The sequence below is a fragment of the Ostreococcus lucimarinus genome, chromosome 14 (assembly GCF_000092065.1).
Source record: "Ostreococcus lucimarinus CCE9901 chromosome 14, complete sequence".
NCBI lineage: Eukaryota > Viridiplantae > Chlorophyta > Mamiellophyceae > Mamiellales > Bathycoccaceae > Ostreococcus > Ostreococcus sp. 'lucimarinus'.
The window spans coordinates 221,337-246,608 of NC_009368.1; the positions used below are offsets into that span (position 1 = coordinate 221,337).

General features: G+C 60.7%; 13 protein-coding genes across 13 annotated transcripts; 9 read left to right on the forward strand and 4 right to left on the reverse strand.

Annotated features, from left to right (window-relative positions):
- Nucleotides 1–693: 693 nt before the first annotated feature.
- On the forward strand, nt 694–2,097 carry OSTLU_43234 (MFS family transporter: metabolite; the record flags this gene model as incomplete). Its single annotated transcript, XM_001421201.1, has 2 exons — nt 694–1,322; nt 1,392–2,097. 2 exons carry the CDS (start codon nt 694–696, stop codon nt 2,095–2,097), a joined length of 1,335 nt encoding a protein of 444 aa, XP_001421238.1.
- A 76-nt stretch (nt 2,098–2,173) lies between these two features.
- Nucleotides 2,174–3,064, forward strand: OSTLU_43004 (predicted protein; the record flags this gene model as incomplete). Its single annotated transcript, XM_001421202.1, has 1 exon — nt 2,174–3,064. One exon carries the CDS (start codon nt 2,174–2,176, stop codon nt 3,062–3,064), a length of 891 nt encoding a protein of 296 aa, XP_001421239.1.
- Nucleotides 3,065–3,118: 54 nt separating this feature from the next.
- ADHX (Zn-containing alcohol dehydrogenase) lies at nt 3,119–4,928 on the reverse strand (the record flags this gene model as incomplete). Its single annotated transcript, XM_001421386.1, has 2 exons — nt 4,221–4,928; nt 3,119–4,123 (listed from the first exon to the last, which is right to left on the reverse strand). The coding sequence occupies exons 1-2, from the start codon at nt 4,377–4,379 to the stop codon at nt 3,119–3,121; spliced, it is 1,164 nt and encodes a 387-aa protein (XP_001421423.1). The 5' UTR covers nt 4,380–4,928.
- A 323-nt stretch (nt 4,929–5,251) lies between these two features.
- On the reverse strand, nt 5,252–6,883 carry OSTLU_27416 (predicted protein). Its single transcript, XM_001421387.1, has one exon. The coding sequence runs from the start codon at nt 6,684–6,686 to the stop codon at nt 5,910–5,912; it is 777 nt and encodes a 258-aa protein (XP_001421424.1). The 5' UTR covers nt 6,687–6,883; the 3' UTR covers nt 5,252–5,909.
- A 119-nt stretch (nt 6,884–7,002) lies between these two features.
- OSTLU_2153 (predicted protein) lies at nt 7,003–8,193 on the reverse strand (the record flags this gene model as incomplete). Its single annotated transcript, XM_001421388.1, has 1 exon — nt 7,003–8,193. A coding segment is annotated over one exon (1,191 nt), but the record flags the coding sequence as incomplete, so codon positions are not given.
- A 533-nt stretch (nt 8,194–8,726) lies between these two features.
- OSTLU_43087 (predicted protein) lies at nt 8,727–8,963 on the forward strand (the record flags this gene model as incomplete). The annotated part of the gene is made up of 1 exon (XM_001421203.1): nt 8,727–8,963. One exon carries the CDS (start codon nt 8,727–8,729, stop codon nt 8,961–8,963), a length of 237 nt encoding a protein of 78 aa, XP_001421240.1.
- A 757-nt stretch (nt 8,964–9,720) lies between these two features.
- On the forward strand, nt 9,721–10,308 carry OSTLU_6646 (predicted protein; the record flags this gene model as incomplete). Its single annotated transcript, XM_001421204.1, has 1 exon — nt 9,721–10,308. A coding segment is annotated over one exon (588 nt), but the record flags the coding sequence as incomplete, so codon positions are not given.
- A 93-nt stretch (nt 10,309–10,401) lies between these two features.
- On the reverse strand, nt 10,402–11,167 carry OSTLU_43276 (predicted protein; the record flags this gene model as incomplete). The annotated part of the gene is made up of 2 exons (XM_001421389.1): nt 10,402–10,871; nt 11,077–11,167. 2 exons carry the CDS (start codon nt 11,165–11,167, stop codon nt 10,402–10,404), a joined length of 561 nt encoding a protein of 186 aa, XP_001421426.1.
- A 53-nt stretch (nt 11,168–11,220) lies between these two features.
- Nucleotides 11,221–15,937, forward strand: OSTLU_27420 (predicted protein). Its single transcript, XM_001421205.1, has one exon. It carries the CDS (start codon nt 11,740–11,742, stop codon nt 15,550–15,552), a length of 3,813 nt encoding a protein of 1,270 aa, XP_001421242.1. The 5' UTR covers nt 11,221–11,739; the 3' UTR covers nt 15,553–15,937.
- On the forward strand, nt 15,902–17,948 carry OSTLU_47583 (predicted protein). The gene is made up of 3 exons (XM_001421206.1): nt 15,902–16,021; nt 16,193–16,829; nt 16,860–17,948. The coding sequence occupies exons 1-3, from the start codon at nt 15,923–15,925 to the stop codon at nt 17,108–17,110; spliced, it is 987 nt and encodes a 328-aa protein (XP_001421243.1). The 5' UTR covers nt 15,902–15,922; the 3' UTR covers nt 17,111–17,948.
- A 433-nt stretch (nt 17,949–18,381) lies between these two features.
- On the forward strand, nt 18,382–20,620 carry OSTLU_27423 (predicted protein; the record flags this gene model as incomplete). Its single annotated transcript, XM_001421207.1, has 3 exons — nt 18,382–18,483; nt 18,658–18,712; nt 18,861–20,620. The coding sequence occupies 3 exons, from the start codon at nt 18,382–18,384 to the stop codon at nt 20,618–20,620; spliced, it is 1,917 nt and encodes a 638-aa protein (XP_001421244.1).
- A 135-nt stretch (nt 20,621–20,755) lies between these two features.
- Nucleotides 20,756–23,617, forward strand: OSTLU_43237 (predicted protein; the record flags this gene model as incomplete). Its single annotated transcript, XM_001421208.1, has 2 exons — nt 20,756–20,839; nt 20,945–23,617. 2 exons carry the CDS (start codon nt 20,756–20,758, stop codon nt 23,615–23,617), a joined length of 2,757 nt encoding a protein of 918 aa, XP_001421245.1.
- Nucleotides 23,618–23,990: 373 nt separating this feature from the next.
- On the forward strand, nt 23,991–25,229 carry OSTLU_13257 (predicted protein; the record flags this gene model as incomplete). Its single annotated transcript, XM_001421209.1, has 1 exon — nt 23,991–25,229. The coding sequence occupies one exon, from the start codon at nt 23,991–23,993 to the stop codon at nt 25,227–25,229; it is 1,239 nt and encodes a 412-aa protein (XP_001421246.1).
- Nucleotides 25,230–25,272: the final 43 nt, after the last annotated feature.

Consider the following 25,272-nt stretch of genomic DNA (forward strand, 5'->3'; position numbering starts at 1 on the left):
CCGCTCGCGTCGCGCTCGCGTCCCCGCGGCGTCGCCGCGCGCCGTCGAGTTCGGCGCGCGGGACATCGCTTCCCTTCCTCGCGTCGCCGCGTCGTTCGCATCCGCCGGAAAACTAAAGTCGCCGGCGCCCCAGCGCGCGTCTCGCGACGTCAAAGCCCGCGGCGTGCCCGTTCTCTCGTCGCTTCCGCTCGTCGGCTGGGCGTTTTCGTCCCCAGTCGTGCTCGTGGTCTACGTTTTCGTCGCGATTAGGATGTATCTCGGCTACGACAGGACCACGTTCGGAAGCGGCGTGCCCAAGATCGCCATGTGCGGCCTGTGGCCCGTCTTGGCCGCGCTATCGGCGTCGTTTCGCGAGAATTTAAAGCGCTCTTTGTAAGACTTGAGGATTTGAATGCGCCCGGGACAGGCGTCAGAACGCGACGCGACGTCGCGTCGTCGCGCGCGCGTCGTCGGACCCGCGCGCGCGCTCGAAGGCGGAAAAGACTCGCGCGCGCGATCGCGCGCGCTCGAACTCGCGCGAATCGCGACGCGCGCGTCGATAGGCGCGCGTGAACGTCGACGCGCGGTGACAGTTGCGTCGAGTAAATCGCCGCGCGGCGGCGCATGCGCCCTGGCCGATCGTCGCTCAGCGGACAGAGTTTGAACGAAGAACACCGCGCGCGCGCTCACGCGCGAGGGAGGACGTCGCTCGGGATGTCGGCGTCGAACAAGCGCGCGTTCGTGTTCACGTGCCTGGGCCTCGGGTTGGTGTTCGCCGATCAAAATTTGTTAGCGCCGAATTTGACCGCCATCGCGAACGATTTGAATCTGTCGCCGAATGAGCGGGACTATAAATTAGGCGGGCAGATCGCGTTCGCGTTCTTCTTGCTCGGCGCGCCGGCGGCGGTGTTGATCGGGTCGATGGCGGATTACTATCCGCGCACGAAGCTCTTCGCGTGGACGATGCTGTTGGGATCGTGCCCCAACGTCCTGGCGTGGATGCCGGGGGTGACGACTTTTGGTCAGTTGTATTGGTTGCGCGCGCTGACGGGAATCGCGGTAGGCGGCGCGGCGCCGTTGACGTACTCCTTAATGTCAGACTTATTTCCGCCGAGCGAGCGGACGAAGATGAGCGCGGTGACGGGGCTATCGATGACGCTCGGGATCGTCTGCGGGCAAGCGATCGCGGGATTTTTGGGGGAGTCGTACGGCTGGCGCTTGCCGTTCGCGGTGGTGGCGATTCCGGCGATATGCGTGGCCATGGTGCTGATGTTCTTTGTCGAGGAGCCCGAGCGCGGGGCGATGGAGGCGCCGCCGGACGAGGAGGCAAGTCTCGAGCAAGAGTCGCTCGTCATCCAATCGTCCTCACGACCCTCGACACCGCCGATACCACCGCGAGGGCTGCACTTCAGCGCGACCGCGGCGAAGATGTATGCGCGAAAGTTGCACGGCATCGTCTCCGTGCGCACCGTGGCGTTGTTCTTGGCGCAAGGCGTGTCGGGTTGCGTGCCGTGGAGTATGATCAACACGTTCTTCAACGATTACTTAGCGCAAGATAAGGGGTTAGGTGTGAAGCAGAGCACGTCGATGCTGATTTTATTCGCCGTCGGCGGCATGTTAGGGACGATTTGGGCCGGGTGGTACGGCCAAATTCTTTTCAACAACAAACCGGAGAACGTATCGATTTTCATGGGATCGAGCGCAATCGTGGGGGTGTTCCCGGTGGCTTACTTGGTGTTGGCGAATTACGACAACTCCGCGTCCGACATCGCGATCAAGTCGATCTTATCCTTTATTTCGGGAGGCATCGCTTCGTGCGTCGGCGTGAACATTCGAGCGCTGTTGCTCAACGTCCTGCATCCCATGAATCGCGGCACCGCGTTTTCCCTCTTCATGCTCACCGACGATTTAGGCAAAGGATTCGGACCTCTCGTCGTCGCCGGCTTCGTCGCCGCGTTCGGTCGCGAGACGGCCTTTTTCATCTCGGTTTTGTTCTGGATTCCTTGCGGGTGTCTTCTCGCCGCCTCGTGCTACACGCTGAAACGAGATTTACAAACCGCCGCTGCGCGTTACCAAACAGAACGCGCCGAAGAAAATCGTTCGGTTCGATTGGATTAGCCCTTCTTCGCGCCCGCTGTAGATTATCCCTCATTTCAATCCGACGCGCTCGCGTCACTAATCCCCTCGCCGCGCCATGGCGCCCTTCAACCTGAAAACGATCAGCGTCACCCGCGCCCACCACGGCACCTTACATCGGCTCCAACACGACTCCGAAACCTTGAGCTCGGTCGCGACTTTCGCCGTGTTCGTTCCCGGCGCGGTCGAAGACTTCAAAGACAAATTCCCCCTCTTGTTGTACCTCTCCGGATTGACGTGCACGGACGAAAATGTGGCGCAGAAAGGGTGCGCGTTCGAGCACTGCCACGCGCGGCGCGTGGCCATGGTCATGCCGGACACGTCACCGCGAGGAGACGACGCGGCGGACGACGAGGCGTGGGATTTAGGGAAGGGGGCTGGATTTTATGTAGACGCGTCGGCGGCGCCGTGGTCTCGACACTACAAAACGTACTCGTACGTCACGAAAGAGCTGCCGAAAGTGCTGCGGGCGTGCGATTTTGCCGATGCGTTGGATCACGAGCGAGTGTCGATCTCGGGGCACTCGATGGGGGGACACGGGGCGTTGACGTTGGCGCTGAGAAATCCAAACGCGTACGCGAGCGCGAGCGCGTTCGCTCCGATTGCTAATCCGACGGCGTCGGATTGCCCGTGGGGACAAAAGGCGCTCAAGGCCTACCTTGGGAGCGCGGATTGCGATGAGGCGAAATCGCACGACGCGACGGAGCTCGTGAAGAGCGTCGAGGCGGGCACGTTTAAGATGCCGATTTTAATTGATCAAGGCGCGGCGGACTCCTTTTATAAGACGCAGTTGCACCCTGAGCGTTTCGTGGACGCGGCGAAAGAGCGTGGATGTGATGTCACGTATCGTCTGCACGATGGTTACGATCATAGCTACTTTTTTGTTTCCACGTTCATGCGCGAGCACATCGAGTTCCACGCCGCGGCGCTGGGAAGTCTTAAAATTTAATGACATTGATAATCGGTTGTGAAAGTAATTATACGGTTGAGAAGGACCGCTTGATTAATCGAAGCTCAACACGCATCGTAAGCACTTGCCTTCGTGCAACAGCTCGAACGCTTCGTTGATTTGATCAAACTTCATGCGGTGCGTGATGTATCTGTCGAGTTTCGTGTTTCCGCCCATGTACTTTTCGACCAGTTTCGGCACGGCGATGCGGCTCTTGTACCCGCCGAAAGCGGTACCTTTCCACGTGCGACCGGTGACGAGTTGGAATGGTCTGGTTGAGATTTCCGTGCCCGCGGCGGCGACGCCGACGATGACGGAAGTCCCCCACCCCTTGCGGCAGCATTCCAAAGCGCTTCGCATGACGTTGACGTTTCCGACGCATTCGAACGAATAATCCACTCCACCGTCCGTCATCTCCGCGATGACAGTTTGTGAATTTTTATCGCCAAACTTTGTCGGGTTCACAAAATCCGTGGCGCCGAACTCGCGCGCCACGGCTTCCTTTTCGTCGTTGGTGTCGACAGCGATGATGCGCGTCGCGCCCGCCTCCACAGCCGCCTCCACGCACGCCAATCCGACGGCGCCCAGACCAAACACCGCCACGGAGCTCCCCTCTTCGACCCGCGCCGTGTTATGCACCGCCCCCCACCCCGTGCTCACGCCGCATCCCAGCAGGCACACCTTATCCAACGGCGCCTCGTCGTTCCCCACCTGCGCCACCGCCACCTCGTGCACCACCGTGTACTCGGAAAACGTCGACGTTCCCATGAAGTGAAAAATCTCCGACCCGTCGCTCGCGAGCGTAAATCTCGGCTTCCCGTCGTTCTTCATCACCCCCGCGCCCGTGTACGCCCGCACCGCCTGACACAGGTTCGATTTCGGATGCACGCAGTGCGCGCACGGCTCCTTCGCGATGTCCGCGCAGTACGCCTGATAGCACGGAATCACCCGATCGCCCGCTTTACACGACGTCACGCCCTCGCCGACGGATTCCACCGTCCCCGCCGCCTCGTGTCCCAGGATGCACGGAAACTTCCCCTCCGAGTCGTGTCCGCCGAGCTGTTCGACGCGTCGGCGTCAGTCCGAGACGATCGACGGCGCGTCCGGGTCGAGTCGGCACGCGCGCGCGCGCGCGATTCGCGCGGCGAGCGCGCACCGTGTACGCATCCGTGTGACACAGCGCGTTGTACGCGATTTTAATTCGCACTTCGCCCGCCTGCGGCGGCGCGACGACGACGTCGACGATTCGCAGCGGCTCGCGCGGCGCGAACGCCACCGCCGCCTTGCACGCGATCGGCTCGCCCGCGCGCGACATGCGCTCGCGAGGCGATCAGTGGCGACGCGCGAACGCGAAGGGGACGTTTTTCGCGACGACGATTCGACGACGACGGCGCGGGAAACGACGAGGCGTCGCGACGGACGGCGCGCGGAGTTACAAGCGAGCGTCCGCTACGGCTTGGCGCTCGCGAGGGGGGCGACGTACTGCGTGGACTGCTGAAACGCCTCGATCTCGCGGTGAATCGCGTCGACGGCGTCGGGCTGGACGAGGACGCGACGCGCGTCGAGGTCGACGACGACGAACTTGCGCTCCGCGGGCGCGACGTCGTTGAGGTGGAGGATGTACTGCTTGATGGGGACGTCGGCGGTGATCATGACGCCGTGGACGGCGGAGACCATGGCGCGCGCGAGGCGCGGTCTGCGGGTCGCGGCGACGACGCGCGCGGCGAAGGGAGAAATGGGCTAAAACGAGGGCTAAAACGAAGACCGATGGCGAGGTCGGTGATGGCTAAATCATGGCGCGCCGTAGAGCCGCGCCCACGGTGGACGCGGGGCGTGGACGTCGACGCGGAGGTTGGATTTGGGGTGGCGAAACGCGACGCGCTCGGCGTGGAGCAACGCGCCGGCGACGCGACGCGCGGAGAAAGGCGCGTCGATCGGTCCGTCGCGAGTCGCGGCGATCGGTCCGCCGTATCTCACGTCGCCGACGAGCGGAAGTCCGAGCGACGCGCAGTGAAGTCTGATCTGGTGCGTGCGACCGGTGAGCGGGGAGCAACGCGCCAACGCGACGCGGTGTCGTCGGCGGTCGGCGTCGTCGGCGGTCGGCGGTTCGCAAAATCGCAGCGCCACGCCGTCGGTGATCACGCGCTCGACGATGATCGTGGTTTCGGCGTGCTTGACCTTGACCTTTTTGTTCCCGGGAAGCGCGCGGCCGATGTCCGCGGCGTCGTAGAGACGGAAGAGGCCGTATTTCGCGCGGCCCCAACCCGTGAATACTCTGCGATGATCTTCAACGCCGTCGTAATCCGCCGTCGCCGCGCACAGCGCGACGTACGTCTTCTGCACCGTGCCGTCGGCGAATTGCGCCGACAAGCTGCGAATGGCGTCTCGATTTCGCGCGACGACGAGACATCCGGAGGTGTCGCGGTCGAGTCTGTGAACGACGCGCGCCGACTCCGAGGCGTTGAACGGCACGTCCCGCGTCGTCGCGCGGTTATCGACCGTGGTCGCATCATCGCATTTCACCATGCCTCGCTCGACGAGGCGTTCTATATCGTGCACGTACGTCTGCGCAGGCTTGTTCAGGACGTAGACGTCGTCGTCGACGTACACCGCGAGCAACGGGACGCCGGCGGCTGCGTCCGCTCTCGCCGCGCGTTCGCACGACTCCGCGCGCTCGCCCTCGATCGCGCGCGCTGCATCACTCGGCGGCCCAGGACGGAGCGTCGGTTTGGGATATTCGGTCGACATCTCGCCGCGAGGCGATAAATGATGAGACGCAGGGCGAAACCTCGAGCGTCCAGCGTCGCAAACTTTTGCGACGCGAATGACGCTCACCCCATTTTACCTACGGTACAGCACAGTGACGACCGCCGATATACGCATACGTCGGTCTTTCATAACGTGGAATCCGCGTCGCACTCTTGAGGTAGCGATCGATCGGCGGTTCGCGAGCGACGGCGGTTAAGAATTCACCACACCGCGGCAAATTCAGACGCGTCGCGAAATCGGGCACTAAATCCTCCTCCGCGAGCTCGAACAGCGTTTCGAATAAAGCTAAATCGACATACGTCAACGACTCGCCGACGAGCCGCGAATTTCCGTTACGCTCTAGGATTTCCTCGAACACGCGCAGCGCCTGCCGCGAACGCGCCGGCACCGATAAATTATTCACGCGATGCGTCTCTTGAAACCTCGCGCACTCAGCGTCTTCGCGTCTTTCAATGCTCTCTTTCAATGCCCTCGCGCTGTACAGCTGTCCATCGTGCGTCAATCCGCCGTTGCGAATAGTGTGCCAATATTGCATAAAGAGTTCGTCGACGCGCGCGCGCTCATACTCGTTCGCGCCGTCCAAACTCAACTCTCGCCCCAGGTATCTGATTATCGCCGTTTCGTGGGAAACGTCGTTCGCACACCCATCGATGTCTACCAAACTCGGCGTCTTCCCGAACGGCGTCTTCGGTTTCACTTTCGGCCACGCGAGGTAGCCGACGACTTCGACCGCGTGCGGCGCTCGCGCGAGTTCGAGCATCATCCGAATTACCTCGGCGCGATTCCGCATCGGCATGTACTGCAGCCAATATTTCGCAGCCTTCGCGCCGTCGCCGTCGCAGTGGCGGTACATCACCGCGTGGACGTCCGTGCTCCATAAATCTTTCGACGCGAAGAGTTGCTTTTTCAACGCCTCGGGCGTGATTTCCGCGAGCGTTTCGTCGCGTTTCGCGCGCGCGGCGACGCGTCGCGCGCGCGCGCGCGTCACAGTCGCGCGCGGTCTCGTCGCGCGCCGCGCCGCGCGCGGCGTCGGCGCGGGTCGCGCCGCGAGCATCGTTTTAAAGATGATTTCAGGAGAAACAGGATGATAAAGTGATATTACAGCGCGCGCGCTACGAGGACGCGAGACGCTTGGGAGAGACGTCGACCGCCACGGCGTCGACGAACGCCACGCGATCGTCGTCGATGACCTCTAAGTCGGGTGCGAGTAACTGCACGTAACGGTCAAAGTAAATCAGTTGTTTGATCAAGATGCCGAACGCTTTGGGGAGTTTGATTTTGTTCTCCTCGGCGGCGACGATCAAGTCGGAGGCCAACTGCGTCACTTGCTGTTGGTCGACGGTCACGGCGGCGCGAGGGGTGCCGTCGAAGGTGTCTTCATCGACAAGAACAGTCGGTTCGATGGAATCTAAGGTTTCGTAGACTTTGCGTAAATCATTAGCGAATTTCTTGACGTCGACTTCGCCGTCGGTGGCCCCCATCGTCACCAGCGCGAGCGCCATGCGCTCGTAATCGCGCGCGGCGGTGGATTGGAAAAAAGCTTGCACCGCGCCCCAAATTGACGGGGAAATTTTGCCGACGATGCCGAAGTCGATGAAACCAACGCGCCCGTCCGGACAAACGATCAGATTACCCGCGTGCACGTCGGCGTGAAAACTCTCGCACGCCAGCACGCTGCCAAACCAAACGTTGAGCGCGTTGATGAGCGTCGCCTCGGGATCGCGCGTGCTCACCGAACGAATCGCCTCCAAGTCCGTGAGCGGGACGCCAGAGAAGTACTCCATCACCATCACTCGTTTACCACTAAATTGTTTGTACACTTGCGGCGCCTTGGCGATGTTCGTCAGTTCCGCGTCTTCAAGGTATCGTCGAAAAGCGTCGACGTTTTGCGCCTCCTTTCTAAAATCCGTCTCCTCCAACATCGACTCTCGAATGTCTCCGACGATGTCCACCAACGATGTTCGCGAGAGTTCAGGATTCAAAAACTGTAACACCTTGCTCACGATTAACACAAAGCTCAAATCCGCCTTGAGCGTGTCCTCGACGTTCGGTTTCAGCACCTTGACGACGACGTCTCGCCCGCTTCCGAGCAGCGTCGCTCGATGCACCTGCGCCACGCTCGCGCTCGCCAAAGGCACCGGATCGATCGTCGCGAACACATCATCTATAGAACGTCCCAAGTCTTTCTCGATCGTCCGCTTAATGATGGAAAAATCCGTCACCTCGGTCGCGTCCAGGCACTTTTGAAACTCCTCCACGTACTCCTTCGGAAACACGCTCGGCGCGCTCGCGATGAACTGTCCCAATTTCACGTACGTCGCCCCCAGCGCCTCAAACGTCCGTCGCACGATCACCGGCGCCGTCGGCGGGTTCTCCATCGACAACTCCCCGAAAGATCTCACCGCCAGCGCCGCGAGCGACTCCACCGCGTTCAGCGTCCTCGCCACGCCCGGCGTCCCCGCGCCCGCCGCGATGCCCGCGATTTCGCTCATCAGCACCCTCGCCTCATCCGCCCTTCGCAACGCCTCCCGCGCGTCGAACGTCGCGCTCGCGCTCGCGAACGGGTTCGCCTCGAACGCGTTCCCGTCGTCGCGCGCGCCGGTCTCCCCCGGGATCGACCGCGAGCGCGCGCGGCGCGTCACGATGCGTTTCGACGTCATCGCGTTCGCGCGCGTTTTCGACGTCATCGCGTTCGCGCCTCGTCGCCGCGCATCGCGCGACGCCGACGCGTCCGCAACGCGCGCGATGTGCGCGCGCATGCTCGCGCGCGGGTTCGATCGTCGCACGCGCCGCGCGTCGCCGAGTGCGGCGCGCGTCTTCATCGCGTCAAAACGCAGCGCGACGAGCGACCTCGTCGCACGCGCGCGCGCACGCCGCGTCGGAAGCGACTCGAATGGCGTGGACGAACTTCATCATCACCGCCACGGGCCTGATCGCCGTCGCGTCGCTGATGCGCACGGACGTGCGACAATCGTCACGAATGTTGAGACAGAATTTAAAAACCATTCGACGCTGGGTCGAGGACGGCGCCGAGGCGACGGCGAAGACGAGCGAAAAAACCCTCGGGGACACCGCGGTCGGGAAAGCGATGAAAGAGATGCGCGACGAGGCGATGAAGAAGAAGGATTGAGGACGAGGTTGAAAGGCTTTTTGAGATTGGCGCAGACGCGGCGAGGTCGACGTCGAACGAGGGAGAGGTTTGCGTCGATCGATACGCTAGGCGGAAGTGCGGTCGAACTGCGTTCGGTTGGAGGGCGACGCGCGGAGGGGCGATCGAGGACGAGATGAGTTCGCCGTTCGGGGCGAGGATCGAGACGCCGGCGTTGAGCGGGAAGTCGGCCAAAGCGATGCGGAACGCGAGCGCGGCGTGGGGTTGGACGTGTGTGCTCGTGTTGATGTACGAGGCGCTGGTGCGAGGGATCGATGAACGGCGCGTGCACATGCTGAACGTGTATTATCAAGCGCCGACGGTGGCGACGCTGGCGTGTTTGATGTGGGCGCACAACTTGCGAGTGTGGCACCGGTTGCGATTGACGCCTTCACCGTTGATTTGTTTTGGGGTTGAGCAAAACGAGTCGGTGACGTTTGAGCACGTGTATCGATTGGCGCACGCGAGCGCGTTAGCTCTCTTGACCTCGGCGGTTTTGTTTCTATACGCGTACGACGTGGACGAACCGTTCGCCGCGACGACGATTTTGTTGGCGACGTATTTCGTTCCAATACTCGTCGCCATGTGGCCAAATAGAACGAAAGGGCTTGGAGAATTACGGTCGTATACGCGACGGTTGCTTTATAACTGCTTCACTCCCTTGGTGCGGCCGGTCGGGTTCGCTGATTTCTTCTTCGCCGACATCTTGTGTTCGTTGGCGAAATCTTTGAGCGATTTAGAACGCGTTGTTTGCAGCGTGCGACACCGCGTGATGCTCATACACACCGCCGCGGGTAAGTGCGGTGATAGAAGTATCATGATTCCCGTCGTGCTCATCATACCGTCCGCGATTCGACTGCTGCAGTGTCTGAGGCAGTTTGCCGACACGCGCGAGCCAAAGTGTCTGTACAACGCATTCAAGTACACGAGCGCGTTCCCGGTCATCATCATCTCCGGATTCCGGCACTTCATCGATCACGACGATTGGGTCTTCTTTTGGCGTCCGCTTTGGATCGGGTTTTGCGTGTTCAACACGTGTTTTAGCTTTTACTGGGACATCAAGCACGACTGGGGGCTGTCGTTGCTCGGCGGCGGCGCGCCTCGGCGACCCGGCGAGAAATTTCCGTTTGGATTGCGCGAGCGTCGCATTTACGGCGCACCCAAGGTGTATTATCGGGCAATTTGGTTGAATTTCTTCTTGCGGATAAGTTGGACCTACAAGCTCGCGTCGCACTTGCGACATCATAGCGCCGTGCTCTGGCTCGTTACCGCCGCTGAAATCACGCGACGATTTCAATGGTCGTTGTTCCGCGTCGAGGTGGAATATTTGAGACGATTGCAGCACGCGTAAATAGCATTCTAGTACCGATATAGGTTATTATCACAACATCACGACTCTCTATCGATCCGTAAACACCCGCTATTTCGCGTGCGCGGTGAGCCATTTCAGGCACACGTCGATGTTTGTGGAATTCTTGCAACTCACGTTGTAGCAGCACACCTCCCTCCCGGTCGCGCGTTTCAGCTCCATCGCCTCCACCACGTCCTGCACGCGCACCGCGCTCTCTAAATCGCTCTTATTCCCGAGCACCAACAACGGAATCTCCCGCAGCGTCTCCCTCTTGAGCAACCCGTGCAGCTCGTTCCTCGCCGTCTCAAACAATTCCTTCGCCGCCGCATCCACGACGTACACCACGCAATCCACGCCTCGACAGTACCGTTCCCACGTTCCCCGAAACCGTTCCTGTCCACCGAGATCCCACGTCTTCACGCTCACCCCATCCCTACGCAGTCTCCGCACGTTGAATCCCACCGTCGGAATCATATCCTCCTCAAACGTCCCGCCGCTCAGCGCGTCGATGAACGACGTCTTCCCGGCGTTCTGCAGCCCTGCGCGCGCGCGTTCGCGAAACGTCTTCGTCAGTCCCCGCGCGCGCGTCCCCGCGCCGTCCTCGCGCGCGATCGAATTCGTTTCGTCGCGATTCAAATCAAAGTCCGACGCAACCGCCATCTTAAATCGCTCTCGCGCGCGCCGCGTCTCGCGCGCCGCGTCTCGCGCGTCGCCTCGCGTCGTCGTCGGCGTCGCTCGACGCACCGATCACGACGATCTCCATCTCGCGTCCGAAGAACAGCGCGCGCAACCACGCGACGAAGGCGTCCCAGTACGAGCGCGCGTCGTCGCCCATCGCGCGTCGAGGTGTGAGGGGGACGACCGCGCGGCATCGCGAGACATTACGCGCCGCGCCGACGCGCGTGCATGGATCCCGCGAGACCGTTTTCGACGTGCGTGAGAGAAACTCGCGCGACGCGCGCGATGCGACGTCGCGCGCGACGCGGCGGCGCGGGCGCGCGACGCGGCGGCGCGATGGATGACGATCGATTTGAGATTTCGCGAGCTGTCGAGTGATTAAAAATAAAACGACGACGCGAAGACGCGGACGCGCGACTGACGAGGGCGAGGGCGAGGCGAACAGGACGGTGGTCGTGCCGCTCGAGGACGAGAGACGCGCGAGGGCCGTGGGAGGGGCGCTCGGGGTGGATAAGGAGTTGCAACCGAGGGTGGTGCGAAAGACGGTGACGACGCGCGAGAGGGAGAACGGGGACGGTTGGGAGGTCGTCGCGACGTTCGAGGCGAGCGAGTTGAAGGCGCTGAGGAGTGCGGTGAGTGGGTATTACGATTTGTTGACGGTGAGCGTGCGGACGGTGGAGGCGTTCGAGGAGGAGATTTGAATCGGCGGTACGGGCGAGAACGGGCGAGATGCCGACGCGCGAGTATCAGATGAGCGATTATCACACGTACGAGGCGATCGGGAAAGGGAAGCACAGTACGGTGTATAAGGGGCGACGGAAGAAGTCGATTCAGTACTTTGCGATGAAGAGCGTGGAGAAAGGACAGAGAAATCGAGTGATGCACGAGGTGCAAGTGATGAAGGCGTTTTCCCACGAAAACGTGTTGAAATTCATCGCGTGTTACGAGACGCAAAATCATCTGTGGTTGATTCTGGAATACTGCGTCGGAGGTGATTTGTTGACGCTGCTGTCGCAAGATCTCAAGCTTCCCGAACCTTCCATCATGACGTTCGCGCGCGATATGTTCGTCGCCGCGCGAGAGTTGCACAGTAAAGGACTGGTGCACTGCGATTTAAAGCCAAGTAACATGTTGCTCGACGAAGAAGGGCGGATTAAGATTTGCGGATTCGGACTCAGTCGCAAGGTTTCCACTGTCGTGGCGTCTTCGGGTACGCCCACGCAGCTGTCGCGTCGAGGGACACCGTGTTATATGGCTCCGGAGATGTTTACACAAGAGGGCGTGCACTCGTACGCGACGGACTTGTGGGCGTTGGGGTGCGTGCTGTATGAGTGCGCCACCGGACGACCCCCGTTCACGAGTACGTCGTTGACATCATTGATCGAACAGATTTTAGAGCACGAGCCCGCACCGTTGCCCGCGGCGTATGGTACGACGTTTAAGAATTTGGTCTCTGGGTTGCTCATCAAGCGCCCGCACGCTCGTTTGACGTGGGACCAAGTCATTAACCATGAATTTTGGACCGAGCGCGGAGGGCAATACTTGGACGATCTTGGTGACTTAGTGACGCTTAGACTCCCACCGCAGCCTTCATTCGACGCGCTCGCGGCTAAACTGAAGAGCGAGGATTTGGCGGCGAGACTGCGAATGCTTGGAAACGCAAGAGCGTCGGGGGCGGTGGACGTGCGCGATTCTTTCATGCCCGTCTTGACGCAAAGTTTACGAGATAGCGTAAACGTCTCGCGACTGTCGAGGATTGCGCGTTCAAATTTGGAGCGAGAAGAAGTCGGTTCGTACGCGCCTAGCGGTGCTGCAGCTATCGAAGGCGACCCCTTGCAAGTCGCTGCCATTCACGAAGACGTGGAGTTGGAGAATCCAGACGCTGAGCTCAACTTCACCGCTCCGAGCGGGAACGACGATTTGGACGTGGACATGGAAACCGAAGACGTTATCATACCTTCAGCTCCCAAAACGCCTCCTAGGGGAGGTCGTCGTGGTGACGATGATTACGCAGATGAAAACAGAGCAGAGAACTTTGCCGATCCCGCTGAGTCGTTTGGTGACGAGATGCAGTCGGACAGCGATGACGCAACTCGCATCGTGCTCACACCTCCGACCGCGGACGCTATGTTAGTAGACACGCGTTCGCCGGCTTCGACGAGTCGCTCGTTACAGACGGCAGATGATGAGTTCGAAGAAACGTCGTCTTCGATGCGTCGCTTGGCGCCGCTTCCGGCGGAGACGCCGGCGGTGATCGGGAGGACAGAAAGTAGGATGCCTTCGCTGGCGGCAAGGAATGATGTGCTGGCAAAAAGTGTCGATTACGACAAGTTCAAGAAGCTGTGCACGCATTCGACCGATTTGACCGTGCGACCCATCGTGTCCAATCACAGAATTGAAGTGGTGAAAGACGCGCCTCACGATCCAGAAAAGTTGCCCTTCAAAGAATTGAGCGTGGACAAAATGTTGGCGACTTCTCAGAGCGAGCTCGAAGCGTTTCTGACTCGTATTTACCGCTCCGTGGCGCACCCTTCAAACGTTCAAGAAAAAGTTAACACTTTGGCTTATTTCGAGACGTTGTGCACCGAGGCGTCGAGCGCGAACGTCTTGGCGAATTCATCCTTGATGTCAATGTTCGTCCGAGTGCTCGGTAGCAGCAAATCTCCACCGTTGAAGATCAAGCTTTGCAGCATCATGGGCTTGTTGATGCGACATGCGACGCATATTAGCGATGAGTTCGCGAAGAGTGAGGCTGCAAAAGTACTGGCGGGCACTATGAGCGACGAAAACTCTCGCGTGAGACGCCGAGCTATGGCGGCGCTCGGGGAACTGTCGTTTTACGTCGCGACGCAGCAGAGGCCAGACGCATCACAAGTATGGGGTATCACCGACAGTGTGATTGAGGTCTTCATCAAGACGTTAGAAGAGGAAGAAGATGAAATTACTAAGCACTACGCGTGCAAGAGCATCGAGAACATAGTCTCTCACGAGGGCTCAACGTGGATACAAGACGCATTCGCGGAGTGTCGCGTCGTAAGTGTTTTGTTTTCAATCGCGACGAATGACGCCGTAGACGACCAGCTTCGTGGTACTTCGGCAAGTGCGCTCGCAAGAATCGTTCGGCTCAAGTCGGAAACGCTTCACCCACTGGTCGGCGAAGAGGATTGCGATGGTTCAAATGCACGCGATGGCCTGGTGAAAATGCTTAGAGATCGTGAGAGAAAAGTACAACAGGCGGCACTCAACGTGTTGTGTAGAGCGCTGGTGGATGAAAAGTCGCGCTTGATTGCCACTATCATGGAAGTTCAAACGCTTTTGCCCATTCTTGCTGGATTGTACGAGCGAAGTCAAACGCCCATCATCAAAGCCAAGTCGTTGCTCGCGATGGCGCTTTTGATTCGCGCGCATCCAAAATGGTTGCAATCGCTTTGCAAGGCGCGCGTTTTGCCGATGTTGGATCGTCAACCGACGCAAATGGACCCTTATTTACAAGAATGTTTCGATACGTTCGTCACCACCGTTGTGGCCCTCGTGCCGGTCGTGAACACTGGTATCTTGCAGTACGTCGAGCGATCGCTCTCCACGGGATTGTCATCGGAAAACGCCATGCGACCGCAAGCGTTTGAGTTATTTCCTGTGCTCATTCATTTGCTGCAATCGACTGTCATGCGACCAAAAGTATTGACCAGTGCGTTTGTGATCGACATTGCGAAGTACATTCGCGCCGCTGAGGCTGAAGAGGATTACCCTGGTCGCGACGAGCTTCGCGTGGGAGTTATGGCGTTGCTCGAGACGTGCGCACAGTGTACGAATGAGTTGATTCATAAGGTTGATGCGTTGACGCGTCACTTATTACCGGCGCTGTGCGACTTACTCGAAGGAAGTGCGCACGTTGAAACTCGTTTCTTGGCGCTGAAGCTCATCTACGAACTCTTGCTGCCATTGCGTTTGGATTTGGATATCGCCACGCAAAGCGGTCTCGATCGAAAAGTCGTTGCGCACCACTTGGACCAGCTCTTGATGCAAGACTTGTTCCCGATGTGCCCTGCGTTGATCGATAGTGAAGACCCAATCCCATTGTACGCTTTGAAACTTCTCAGCGGCACGCTGGAGATTGAGCCCGCGCTTTGTCGCGAAATCATCGCCTTGGGTTTGGCGCCAAGATTCTTTGAGTTTCTCTCGCTCGAGCACACGAACAACAACGAGCACAACATACATCTGTGTCTCGCCCTCGCTCGATGCAAAGCGCTCAGCACGCAATCATTGTGGGACTTCGACGCCCCTGCGAAAGTCGCGCAAGTATGTGCGTATAGCTACGAGCGAAACGTCACGCAGTTTGTCGAGCCCGCGCTCGGCATCGCCGCCACCCTCCTTCGCCGCGCCGCCGCCGACGCGCCTCGCGCCGCCGGAGACGCCGTCCCATCCGAAATCACCCCTCTCCTCGAGGTCGCGCCGACGCTTCGTCGGCTTGCAGCGACCATACCCGACGGTGCGCTCGCGCGCGATATCACTCATTCCCTCGACACCTTCAACGCGCATTAATTGTAACACAGAACTCGCACGCGAGTCAACAGCACGCTGTCAACTCACACACAGATGCTCATTCGGTCAACAATCGACCGCACACCACGCGCGCGTCGCCGCACGACGTCGAGCGACACAGGGAGCCGTAACGGAACCGCACGGAACGTCACCTTCCGCCGCGCGCGAACGCTCGCGATAGACAACCGACGCGCGCGTTGTCGCAACGTCGACCGGGACACGAAGCGTTTTTTCAACCGTCGCGCGCCTTCGCGTCATCATGCCTCGAGATCACACCCGCGACGCCAAGCCGTGGACCGCGGAGGAAGATGCAGCGTTGTTGACGCTACAAGGCGCGCATGGGAACAGATGGAGCGAGATCGCGCGCGCGATGGGCACTCGGAGTGGACAACAGTGCGCACAGCGGTGGCGACACAAGGTCAACCCAGGGATCCGACGGGAGCGGTGGAGCGAGGAGGAGGATGAAAAGGTGCGAATGCGGTCGATAACGTGAGCAAATGATATTGGTTACATGCGTTGTGTGCGCAGAACACAATTTTGGTCGCGTGGCGGGAGAGATATCGTCGAGTGGTCCCGCGCGGTCCCGCGTCGTCTCAAACGATTTGACTGACGAAGAGAGCGATTTGATTTGACGTGACAGTTGAAGACACTGAAAGAGCGCTACGGGTCGAGATGGGCAACGATCGCGCGTGAAATGGGTGGTCGCACGGATCAGCAATGTATGGGACGGTGGAGACGACATCTCGATCCGACAGTGACTCGCGGCGCGTGGGCTCGGGACGAAGACGAGCTCTTGTGCGGGTTGTACGACGAGTACGGTCCGCGATGGTCATTCATCTGTCAGAGCGTTCCGGGTCGCACCGCGCAACAATGTCGCGCGCGATGGTTTCAAGTCGACGGTAAGCCCAGGGAAGAGCGCGATCATCGCCCGTCCAGGCGGCAATCGCCCGTCGAGACTTCATCTCATGGACCCGCGGAGGATCATCCAGCGCGGCGATTTTCCGATCATGAAGGGTTGGTGACGCGTACTTCGATCGATTCGATGCCCATGGCGAGTCTGTCGCCAACACCAGTCGCTGAAAAACGACCATTCAGTCACATTCTGGCCGAAGTCAGCGCGCGCACGACGCAAAAGACTGGATCGTTAATAGAATCCGCCTCCATAGCGACTGCGCTCGGGCGCGCTTCGCCGGCGACTCTCTCAAAGCGCAAACAAGTATCGACAGCGCTGGATCCGATGTCGCTTTGGCGCGACGTCGGCGGTACGAAAGCCGTCGGTAGCTTGGCGCCGACACTCGTGGAAGATGGTAAGCGCAAACGCGGACGCCCGTCGAAGACGGTGGACGCGCCGCGGTCGCCGATGGCGAGGCTTTCGGTACAATCTCCTCGCGCATCATCGGTGTATGCACCGCGAACGCGCGCGCGAGCGTCGACGGCATCTGCATCATCCAAATCTACGCCTCATTCGTCAGTGATTGGTCGATCGACAGAAGAGGATAAACTCTCCGTTTTGCTCGGCGTCGCGCTCGGTCGAAGCGACGGCGCGGCGCCGCGTTGAATCGGCTAGGGAAAAATAATGTTGGTTTGCTGCTCGTGTTGTAACGACAAACTACGAAGAGAAAAACGTTTTTATGAGCGCTGGATTCGGGAGTCGATAGCTACGCCGCGACGCACTCGAGGAGCGCTTGAAAGTCCGCCTCCTCGTTCGCGTCGGGGAGGGCGTCAAAGCGCGCGTCGTCGAGCCACGCGAAATCGTCGATGTCAATCCCATCGAGGTCATCTTGACTTTCTGAATGAATCCCCGATTCTGATTCCGCGCCGCGGGCGAGGTCGCCGTCCAGGCTCCCGAGCGCGCCCTCGACGTCGTCCGAGTTCGCGCTCGGCGAGTTCGCCCGTCGTCGTCGTTTGCGGTTGGCATATTCATCGCGCTTTTCTCGCCGGCGCGTGGCTCGTCCCCGCGCGTCGCTCCAAACGGGCCCTCTCCGACGCGTCGACGAGACGAATCCCTTCGTCTCCTCTTCGCGTCTTCGATAGCCCTCGCGACGCGCGCGAGTTCCGAGCGCGTAGTCCGGCTTCGCGACCGCGTATAATCCGCCCCCGACGACGACGGCGTCCGCGCCGGCGTCCGCTCCCCATCGCTCGCGCGCGACGACGCCACCCTTCCGTCCCATCCCGCGCGCCGCTCGCGCGTCAGCTCCGACAGCGCGTCCTTCAGCACCGCGTTCTCCGTCGCGAGCGCGCGCGTCAACCGCTCGAGCGCGTCCACGCGTCGCCGCGCGTCCCGCTCGAGCGCCCGCTTCCGCGCCCGCGACGCCGCGCTCGCCGCGCGATTCGCCTCGAGTCGACGCGCGCGTCGCGTCGCGTCGTCCGCGTCGCGCGTCGCCATCGCGCGCGCGTCGGCGTGTGCGTCGACGCGGTCGGCACCCGCGGCGTCGGACGCGTGGTCGCGCGTTTCGATTGGTCGGCGGCGTGCATCGCGCGTTTCGATTGGTCGGCGCACGTGCGTCGATTCGCGCGTTTTACACCGCGCGAACGCGATGTGCGCATATATGCGACGCGGGTAAACCCTACACGTGCGCGCGTGTGTCCGTTCCGTGTGTGTGTTACGGTCTCGCATTTGAACGCGTCGCCGCGGGATCGCGCGCGCGCGCGGTCACACGACGAACGCGCGCGCGGGATCGCGCGCGCGCGCGACGTCCGACGCGACGCATCGACGGCGACGCGTTTACATCGACGCGCGCGACGCGCGAAATCGGCGCTCGAACGCGACGGACGCGCGGAGCGACGGTATTAACACGCGCGGACGACGGGGCGACGGCGCGGGCGATCATGGAGGCGACGACGACGACGACGACGACGGGCGCGGGAGAGCGCGACGAAGCGCGGCGATCGCTCGAAGCGCTCGGTGAACGCGAGTTTCTGGATGATTTGGTGCGCGGCGACGCTCGAACGCGCGAACGGGGACGGAATAGGGGATATTAAGAATGCGGACGCGCGAGGGCGATTGGCGCGCGGCGCGAGGGGCGGACGCGCGAAGCGCGCGACGAGGACGCGGGCGCGGCGACTGACGACGACGCGATCGACGGTGATTGGTTTTCGCGATAGATATTGACGCTGAGGAAGGATCCGGCGCTCGCGCGAGAGGTTCCCGAGGGCGTGGGTGGGTGACGACGCGCGGCGCGAATCTCGTCGGAGCGGCGAATCGTCGCGATTTCGGAGGCGCGCGCGGCGCGTTTGATTCGGCGCGGCGCGGACGAGCGATCGAGAGACTGACGACGAGGACGACGACGCTCGATCGCGAATCGCAGACTACTCGCAGTTCCCGCAGCGCACGGTGAATGGTTTTAAACTGGATTTGTTTGGGTTGTATCACAACGTGTGCGCGCGGGGAGGTTTTCCCGTGGAGACGAATGGGTCGGCGAGCAAGGTGCCGTGGTCGTGGAGCAAGGAAATTTTCAAGGGCATGGCGAACTGGACGGACAACCATCGGTGCACGTCGGTGGGGCACGATTTAATCTGCAGCTATCGCAAGTACTTGCTCGCGTACGAGCAGGCGCACCCGGAGGACGTCGACACGAGCGGCGCGCCCGTGGACGCGAACGCGGTGCCGCGCGGCGAGCAGACGATTCGAACGCGCGTGGCGACTGGCGCGCCGCAACGACGACGCGCGGGCGAAGGCGGCGCGGGAGGGAGTGGACGCGGGCGCGGACGGCCGCGCAATCCCGACGGCGGCGGTGGACGCGGGCGCGGGCGCGGGCGCGGGCGCGGGCGCGGGCGACCGCCGGGATTGCCCTCGCGAGGCGGGAACAATTTCAACTTTTCCATCGGCAATCGCGTGCGCGTGTACTGGCCGAGCGATAACGATTGGTACTCGGGGATGGTCGTGATGCAGGAGACGACGCCGGAGGGGGTGGTTTACAGTAAAATTGATTACGACGATGGTGATGAAGAAGTTTTGAATCTTTCAAACGAGATTTGTGAGTGTTTGGACGACGACGAAGATGGATTAGTGTATCGCCCGAGACCGAGCTCGAGGCGAGGCGCGAACACGGGCACTCCTGGGCAATTGGCGTTGGAGTACCAAGGTGGACACGAGCACGAGACGATGCGGCAGCCGATATCTATGGAAGAAGTCCTCGAGGCGATGAATCGTCGGGAAGCAGCGCGAGGTTTGTTTGAGCTATCGGCGGAACCGCACGAGGCGCAGGAAACGTTTCGGCTCGGGTACATGATGGGCGTTCGTCGCGCCGCGTTCAAGGCGGTGGATGTCATGCAAACCATGCTGGCGAGGGCGTTTCCCGAGGGTGATCCGATGCGGGATTTGGTGACGAAAGAAGATTTGCACAAGGCGGTGGTGGATGGCACGTACGAGGCTGATGCGGAGAGCGAGCTCGAGGAGGAACCGCCGGAGGATGAAGCGAACGATCCCATTGAGACGAAGACGTACGATCGCCCTTGGCCGAAAGAAACTAATATCCCCACGGAACAGGAAGTGTCGGACGAATTAGAAGCCATGCGCGCCGCTGCAAAAGAACGGCAAGCGCAAATGCAGCAACCGCTCGACGCGGATGGGAACCCAAAATTGGTCTTCAAGGTGAAGCGATCGCGCGAGTCGACGGACGATTTAGTCGCTTCGGCGGATGGCAAAGACGTCGCGATGGACAATGCTGACAAGCAAACGGAAGGAACGAAACCAGCGGTGGAGATGACGACTGGTACTGATCCCACCGGCGGAGAAGATGAAGAACCCGACGCGAAACGCCCTGCGCCCGAAGACGCCGCCGCGAGCGCCACGCCGCTCGGCGACCAACGCCGCATCGCCCTTAATAAAGTCGTCAATGTCGAATACGGCGGCGACAAGACCGTCCTTCGCTGGCTCGACACCCACGGCTGGGGTCATTACGCCGGTTCGTTCGCCGTCTACGGCGTCTCCCGCCGGACCCTGAACTACCTCTCGATGACAGATTTGGAAAACATTCAAGTCGACGCGCCGGCGCGCGCGCAAATGTTCAGAGCGCTCGATCGCCGTCGCAAGCGCAACGAAAAGTACCGCTTGAACGGCACATGACTTTTCATCGCAATTTGCATAGCACTTTTTAGCGTTTCATAAAAACTTTCCACGCGTTCGCGACGAAGTCCATCCGCGTCTCGTCGCGCGGCGCCGCACACCGCGACGCGACATCCATCGCGAGATCGCGTCACCATGTCCACCGGATGGCTCCGAGGCGTCGTCAAAGCCGTCCCCAGCGGTGATCAAGTCATCATCGCCGCACCGTGCGCGCCAGGGGTGCGTTCGCGCGCCGTACCGACCGATTTCGTCGCGCGATGTCGACGCGACGGTTGCCCGATCGCGCGAAACTGACCACTCTCGCGACGATTCTCGCGCTCGCAGGCCCCGCCCGGCGTCGAAAAAACGCTCACGCTCGCCGGTATCGTCGCGCCGCGTCTCGGTCGCCGCGACGGGTCGAGCGCGGACGAGGCGTTCGCGCGCGAGTCGAGGGCGTCGCTGCGGCGCGCGCTCGCGGGACGACGCGTGTCGTTTCGCGTCGAGTACGCGGTGGAGTCGATAAATCGCGAGTTCGGCGTCGTGTTCACGGAGAGCGGGGAAAACGTGAGCGTGATGCAAGTGTCTAAGGGGCTGGCCAAGGTGAAGGCGCCCGGGGGGAACGATCGAGCGGTGGCGAACGCGGAGGAGTTGGAACGACGCGAACTCGAGGCGCGAGAAGCCGAGGCGGGGATGTGGAGTAAGGATCCCGCGGTGCTCGCGGCGGCGAGTCAGCGAACGGTCGTGCAGGCGATGAAAGCGGAGGACGTGCTGGGTGCGTTGCGGATGAAACCGACGCCCGCGGTGGTGGATTACGTGCTGAACGGTGGGACGGTGAAGCTTGTGCTGACGGGGGACGGCGCGACGCGCGATCAGAATATCACGTTGTCTATCGGTGGGATTTCAGTGCCGTCCGTCGGGCGCAAGGGGGCGAAGAACGAAGATGGGACAGATCAAGGTCCAGAGCCGTTCGCGCTCGCGGCGAAGCATTTCACGGAGATGGCGCTCCTGCATCGAGACGTGCGGGTGATTTTGGAAGGTCTCGATCGTCGTAATAATTTCATCGGTTCAATCTTGCCCGCGGACGTGAACGATACGTCGTTCGTGAACGTCGGCGAAGAGTTGTGTCGGCTAGGTCTCGCGCAAGTGCACGAGGCGAGTGCGGCGGCGTTGATCGGTGGCGCGGCGACGCTTCGCGCGGCGGAGAAGATGGCCAAGGATCAGCAGTTGCGACTTTGGCATGGATACGTCCCGCCAATATCTTCCTTGAACGCGATGACGACGAAAGTCTTCGATGCCAGAGTAGTAGAAGTCATCAGCGGTGATTGCATTTCCGTGGTGCCGACGTCAGGGCCGGATACGTCTGAGAGACGAATCAATCTGTCGTCGATTCGGGCGCCTAGAATTTCCAACTCACGAGATGACAAGTCCAATCACGAACCTTGGGCGATAGAGGCAAAAGAGTTTTTGATCTCGCGTCTGATCGGGCGCACCGTATCGATTAATATGGATTACGCACGCAAGATTGGAGAAGGTGCGAACGAACGAACGTTGCACTTCGCCACGGTGAAGCTGCCAAACAACAAGACGGGCGGTGACCCGCTCAACGTTTCAGAGATGCTTCTCATGCGCGGTTTCGCGTCGTGCATTCGTCACCGTTCTGAGGAAGAACGTGCGGCAGACTACGATGAGCTCATCGCGGCGGAAAAGAAGGGCGTGGAGAGCAAAAAGGGAATGCACAACAAGAATCGCGAGGCGCCTGTACACAGGACGAATGATTTTAGCATCAACGCGCATAAGGCGAAGACGTTTTTGCCGTTTTTGCAACGCGCGGGTAAGTGCGTCGCTATGGTAGACTACGTCGCCGCTGGACACAAAATTCGAGTTTCAATTCCCAAAGAAGGCGCGGTGATCGCCTTTTGCTTGGCGGGCGTTCGCTGTCCCCAGCGCGACGAGCCGTACGCCGCCGAGGCGTTGGCGTACACGCGTTCTCGAATTCTTCAGCGAGAGGTGGAAATCGTGGTAGACTCCGTGGATAGAACTGGAATTTTCCTTGGCACCTTATTTGCGGACAACGGGCGATTAAATCTCGGTGAAGAACTCCTTCGAGCCGGATTAGGAAGCTTGCACCCGGCGTTCCCGGTGGATCGCGTTCACTACGGTCGCGCGCTCGCGGACATTGAAGCCGCGGCACGGGAAGTCAAGGCTGGTTTATGGAAAGACTGGACCCCTCCGATCGTCGAAGTAGACGGGCCTGAGGATAGTTCGACCGGCGAACTCGTGCGAGTCGGCGTCACCGAGTGCGTCGCCGGGGGCCGATTCTTCGTGCAGAAGTTAGATGGGAGTAAGATTCAAGAGGTCACGGACAAACTCGCCGAGCTTTACGACGGCGTGGACACGAGCAAGCCGCACGATGGCGTGTTCGAACCAAAGCCTGGCGATGCCGTCGCCGCCAAGTTCACCGGAGATGACAAGTGGGCGAGAGCCATCGTCACCGCGAAGCGCGTCGGTGATAAGCCCGTCAGCGTCTTCTACTGCGACTTTGGCAACGTCGAGGACATCGGTTTCAATCGTCTTCGACCTTTGAAGGATCCAACGGTCACCACAGTTGCTATCCCACCCATGGCCAACTTCTGCGCGCTTTCCTTCCTCAAGATTCCTCGCATCGATTCCGATTACGGCTACGCCGCCGCTTCGCACGTCGGCAAACTCATCTCTGGCCAGGCTTTCCACGCCCGAATCGACGCCCGCGATCGTTTCCCCACCACAAAACCATGGGAAATCGACGCACAGCCCGCGTTCTCGCTCACATTATTCCCCGACGCCAACGCTCGCGCCGCTGAATCCGTCGCCCTCGACCTCCTTCGCGCCGGCTTTGCGCGCGTCCACCGCCGCGCCGCCGCCCGTCGTCTCGATCGCGACGTCTTCGACGCCATGGTCGACGCCCAGGAGTCCGCGCGTCGCGCGAGGGTCGGTCAGTGGGAGTACGGCGACGTCGATTCCGACGACGACGCGTCTTAGCCTTGTAATCGCGTTCGCGTCTCCCGTCGCGTTTGAACGCGCCGCGCAGGCCGCGCCAAAACCCTGTTCTGGATAAGAAAAGCGAACAACGACGCGCGCGCGCCGCACACCGCGTCGCGCGACGCCGCCCGTCGGCGCGCACACGACGACGATGCACTCGCACGCGATGCGCGCGCGCGCGCCGCGCCCGCGCGCGAGCTCGCGCGCGTCGACGCTCGAAAGCGCGCGCCGAGGCCGATGCGACGGGACGGGACGACGCGCGCTCGGACGCGTCGCGCGAAGCGCGAAGCGCGGCGACGGCGTCGCGACGCGCGCGCAGGGCGACGTCGACCTGCTGAATCACCTGGGAAAGAAGCGCGTGGTGATCACGGGGATGGGGGCGGTGACGGCGCACGGGGACGACGTGGATGAGATGTACGAAAAGCTGTGCCGAGGGGAGAGCGCGATCGCGACGATCGATAAATGGGACACCGGAGAGATCGGAACGAAGTTCGCGGGGGAGATAAAAGCGTTCGATTGTGGGGATTATATGAATAAAAAGATGGCGCGCAGGGTGGATCCGTACATTGCGTACATGATCGTCGCGGCGAAGCGAGCGCTGGAGTCGGCAAAGGTGAACTGGAACGACGAGTCGGGGGAACATTACGTCGATAAAGCGTTGAGTGGATGTCTGATTGGTAGTGCGATGGGGGGGATGCAAACATTCGCGACGGCCACGGAGAATCTCGTGACGCAGGGACACAGAAAGATGAACCCGTTTTGCATTCCGTTTGCGATTACGAATATGGGAAGCGCGCTGACGGCGATGGATATTGGATTCATGGGGCCGAATTATTCGATCGCGTCCGCGTGTGCGACGGGCAACTTTTGCATCTTGAATAGCATCATGCACATTCAAAACGGAGAGGCGAACTTGATGCTCGCCGGGGCGAGCGACGCGGCTGTCATTCCCATCGGTATGGCGGGTTTCTCCGCGGCGAAGGCGTTGAGCACGCGCAACGATGACCCCGCGGCGGCTTCGAGACCGTGGGACGCGAACCGAGACGGATTCGTTATGGGTGAAGGTGCGGGCGTTCTCGTACTCGAATCTTTGGAAAGCGCATTGGCGCGCGGTGCGCCCATCGTAGCTGAAGTTTTGGGCGGGTTTGCGACGTGTGACGCTCACCACATGACTGAGCCTCGACCGGATGGCGTGGGCGTCAACTTTGCCATCGACAAGGCGCTCGAGATGACTGGCGTGAAGGCGGAAGATGTCAACTACATCAACGCTCACGCCACGTCCACGCCGGCCGGCGATATGGCGGAACTCCGTGTGTTGCAAAAGAAGTTCAAGGCGTCGGGGGCGAAGATTAATAGCACCAAGAGCTTGATCGGGCACTTGCTCGGCGCAGCTTCCGCCGTCGAAGCCGTCGTATGCATCAAAGCCATCACTAGCGGCGAAGTTCACCCCAACAAGAACCTCGAAACCCCAGATGAAGGCGTTGACACCTCGATGTTGGTTGGCACAACGAGAGAAAAGCTCGACGTGAAGGTTGCTTTGTCCAATTCTTTTGGCTTTGGCGGGCATAACTCGGCGGTCCTGTTCGCTCCGTACAAGCCTAAACGCTCGTAAACGACGCTTGATAATGTTATAAGAACTAGTCACCTGAATCACC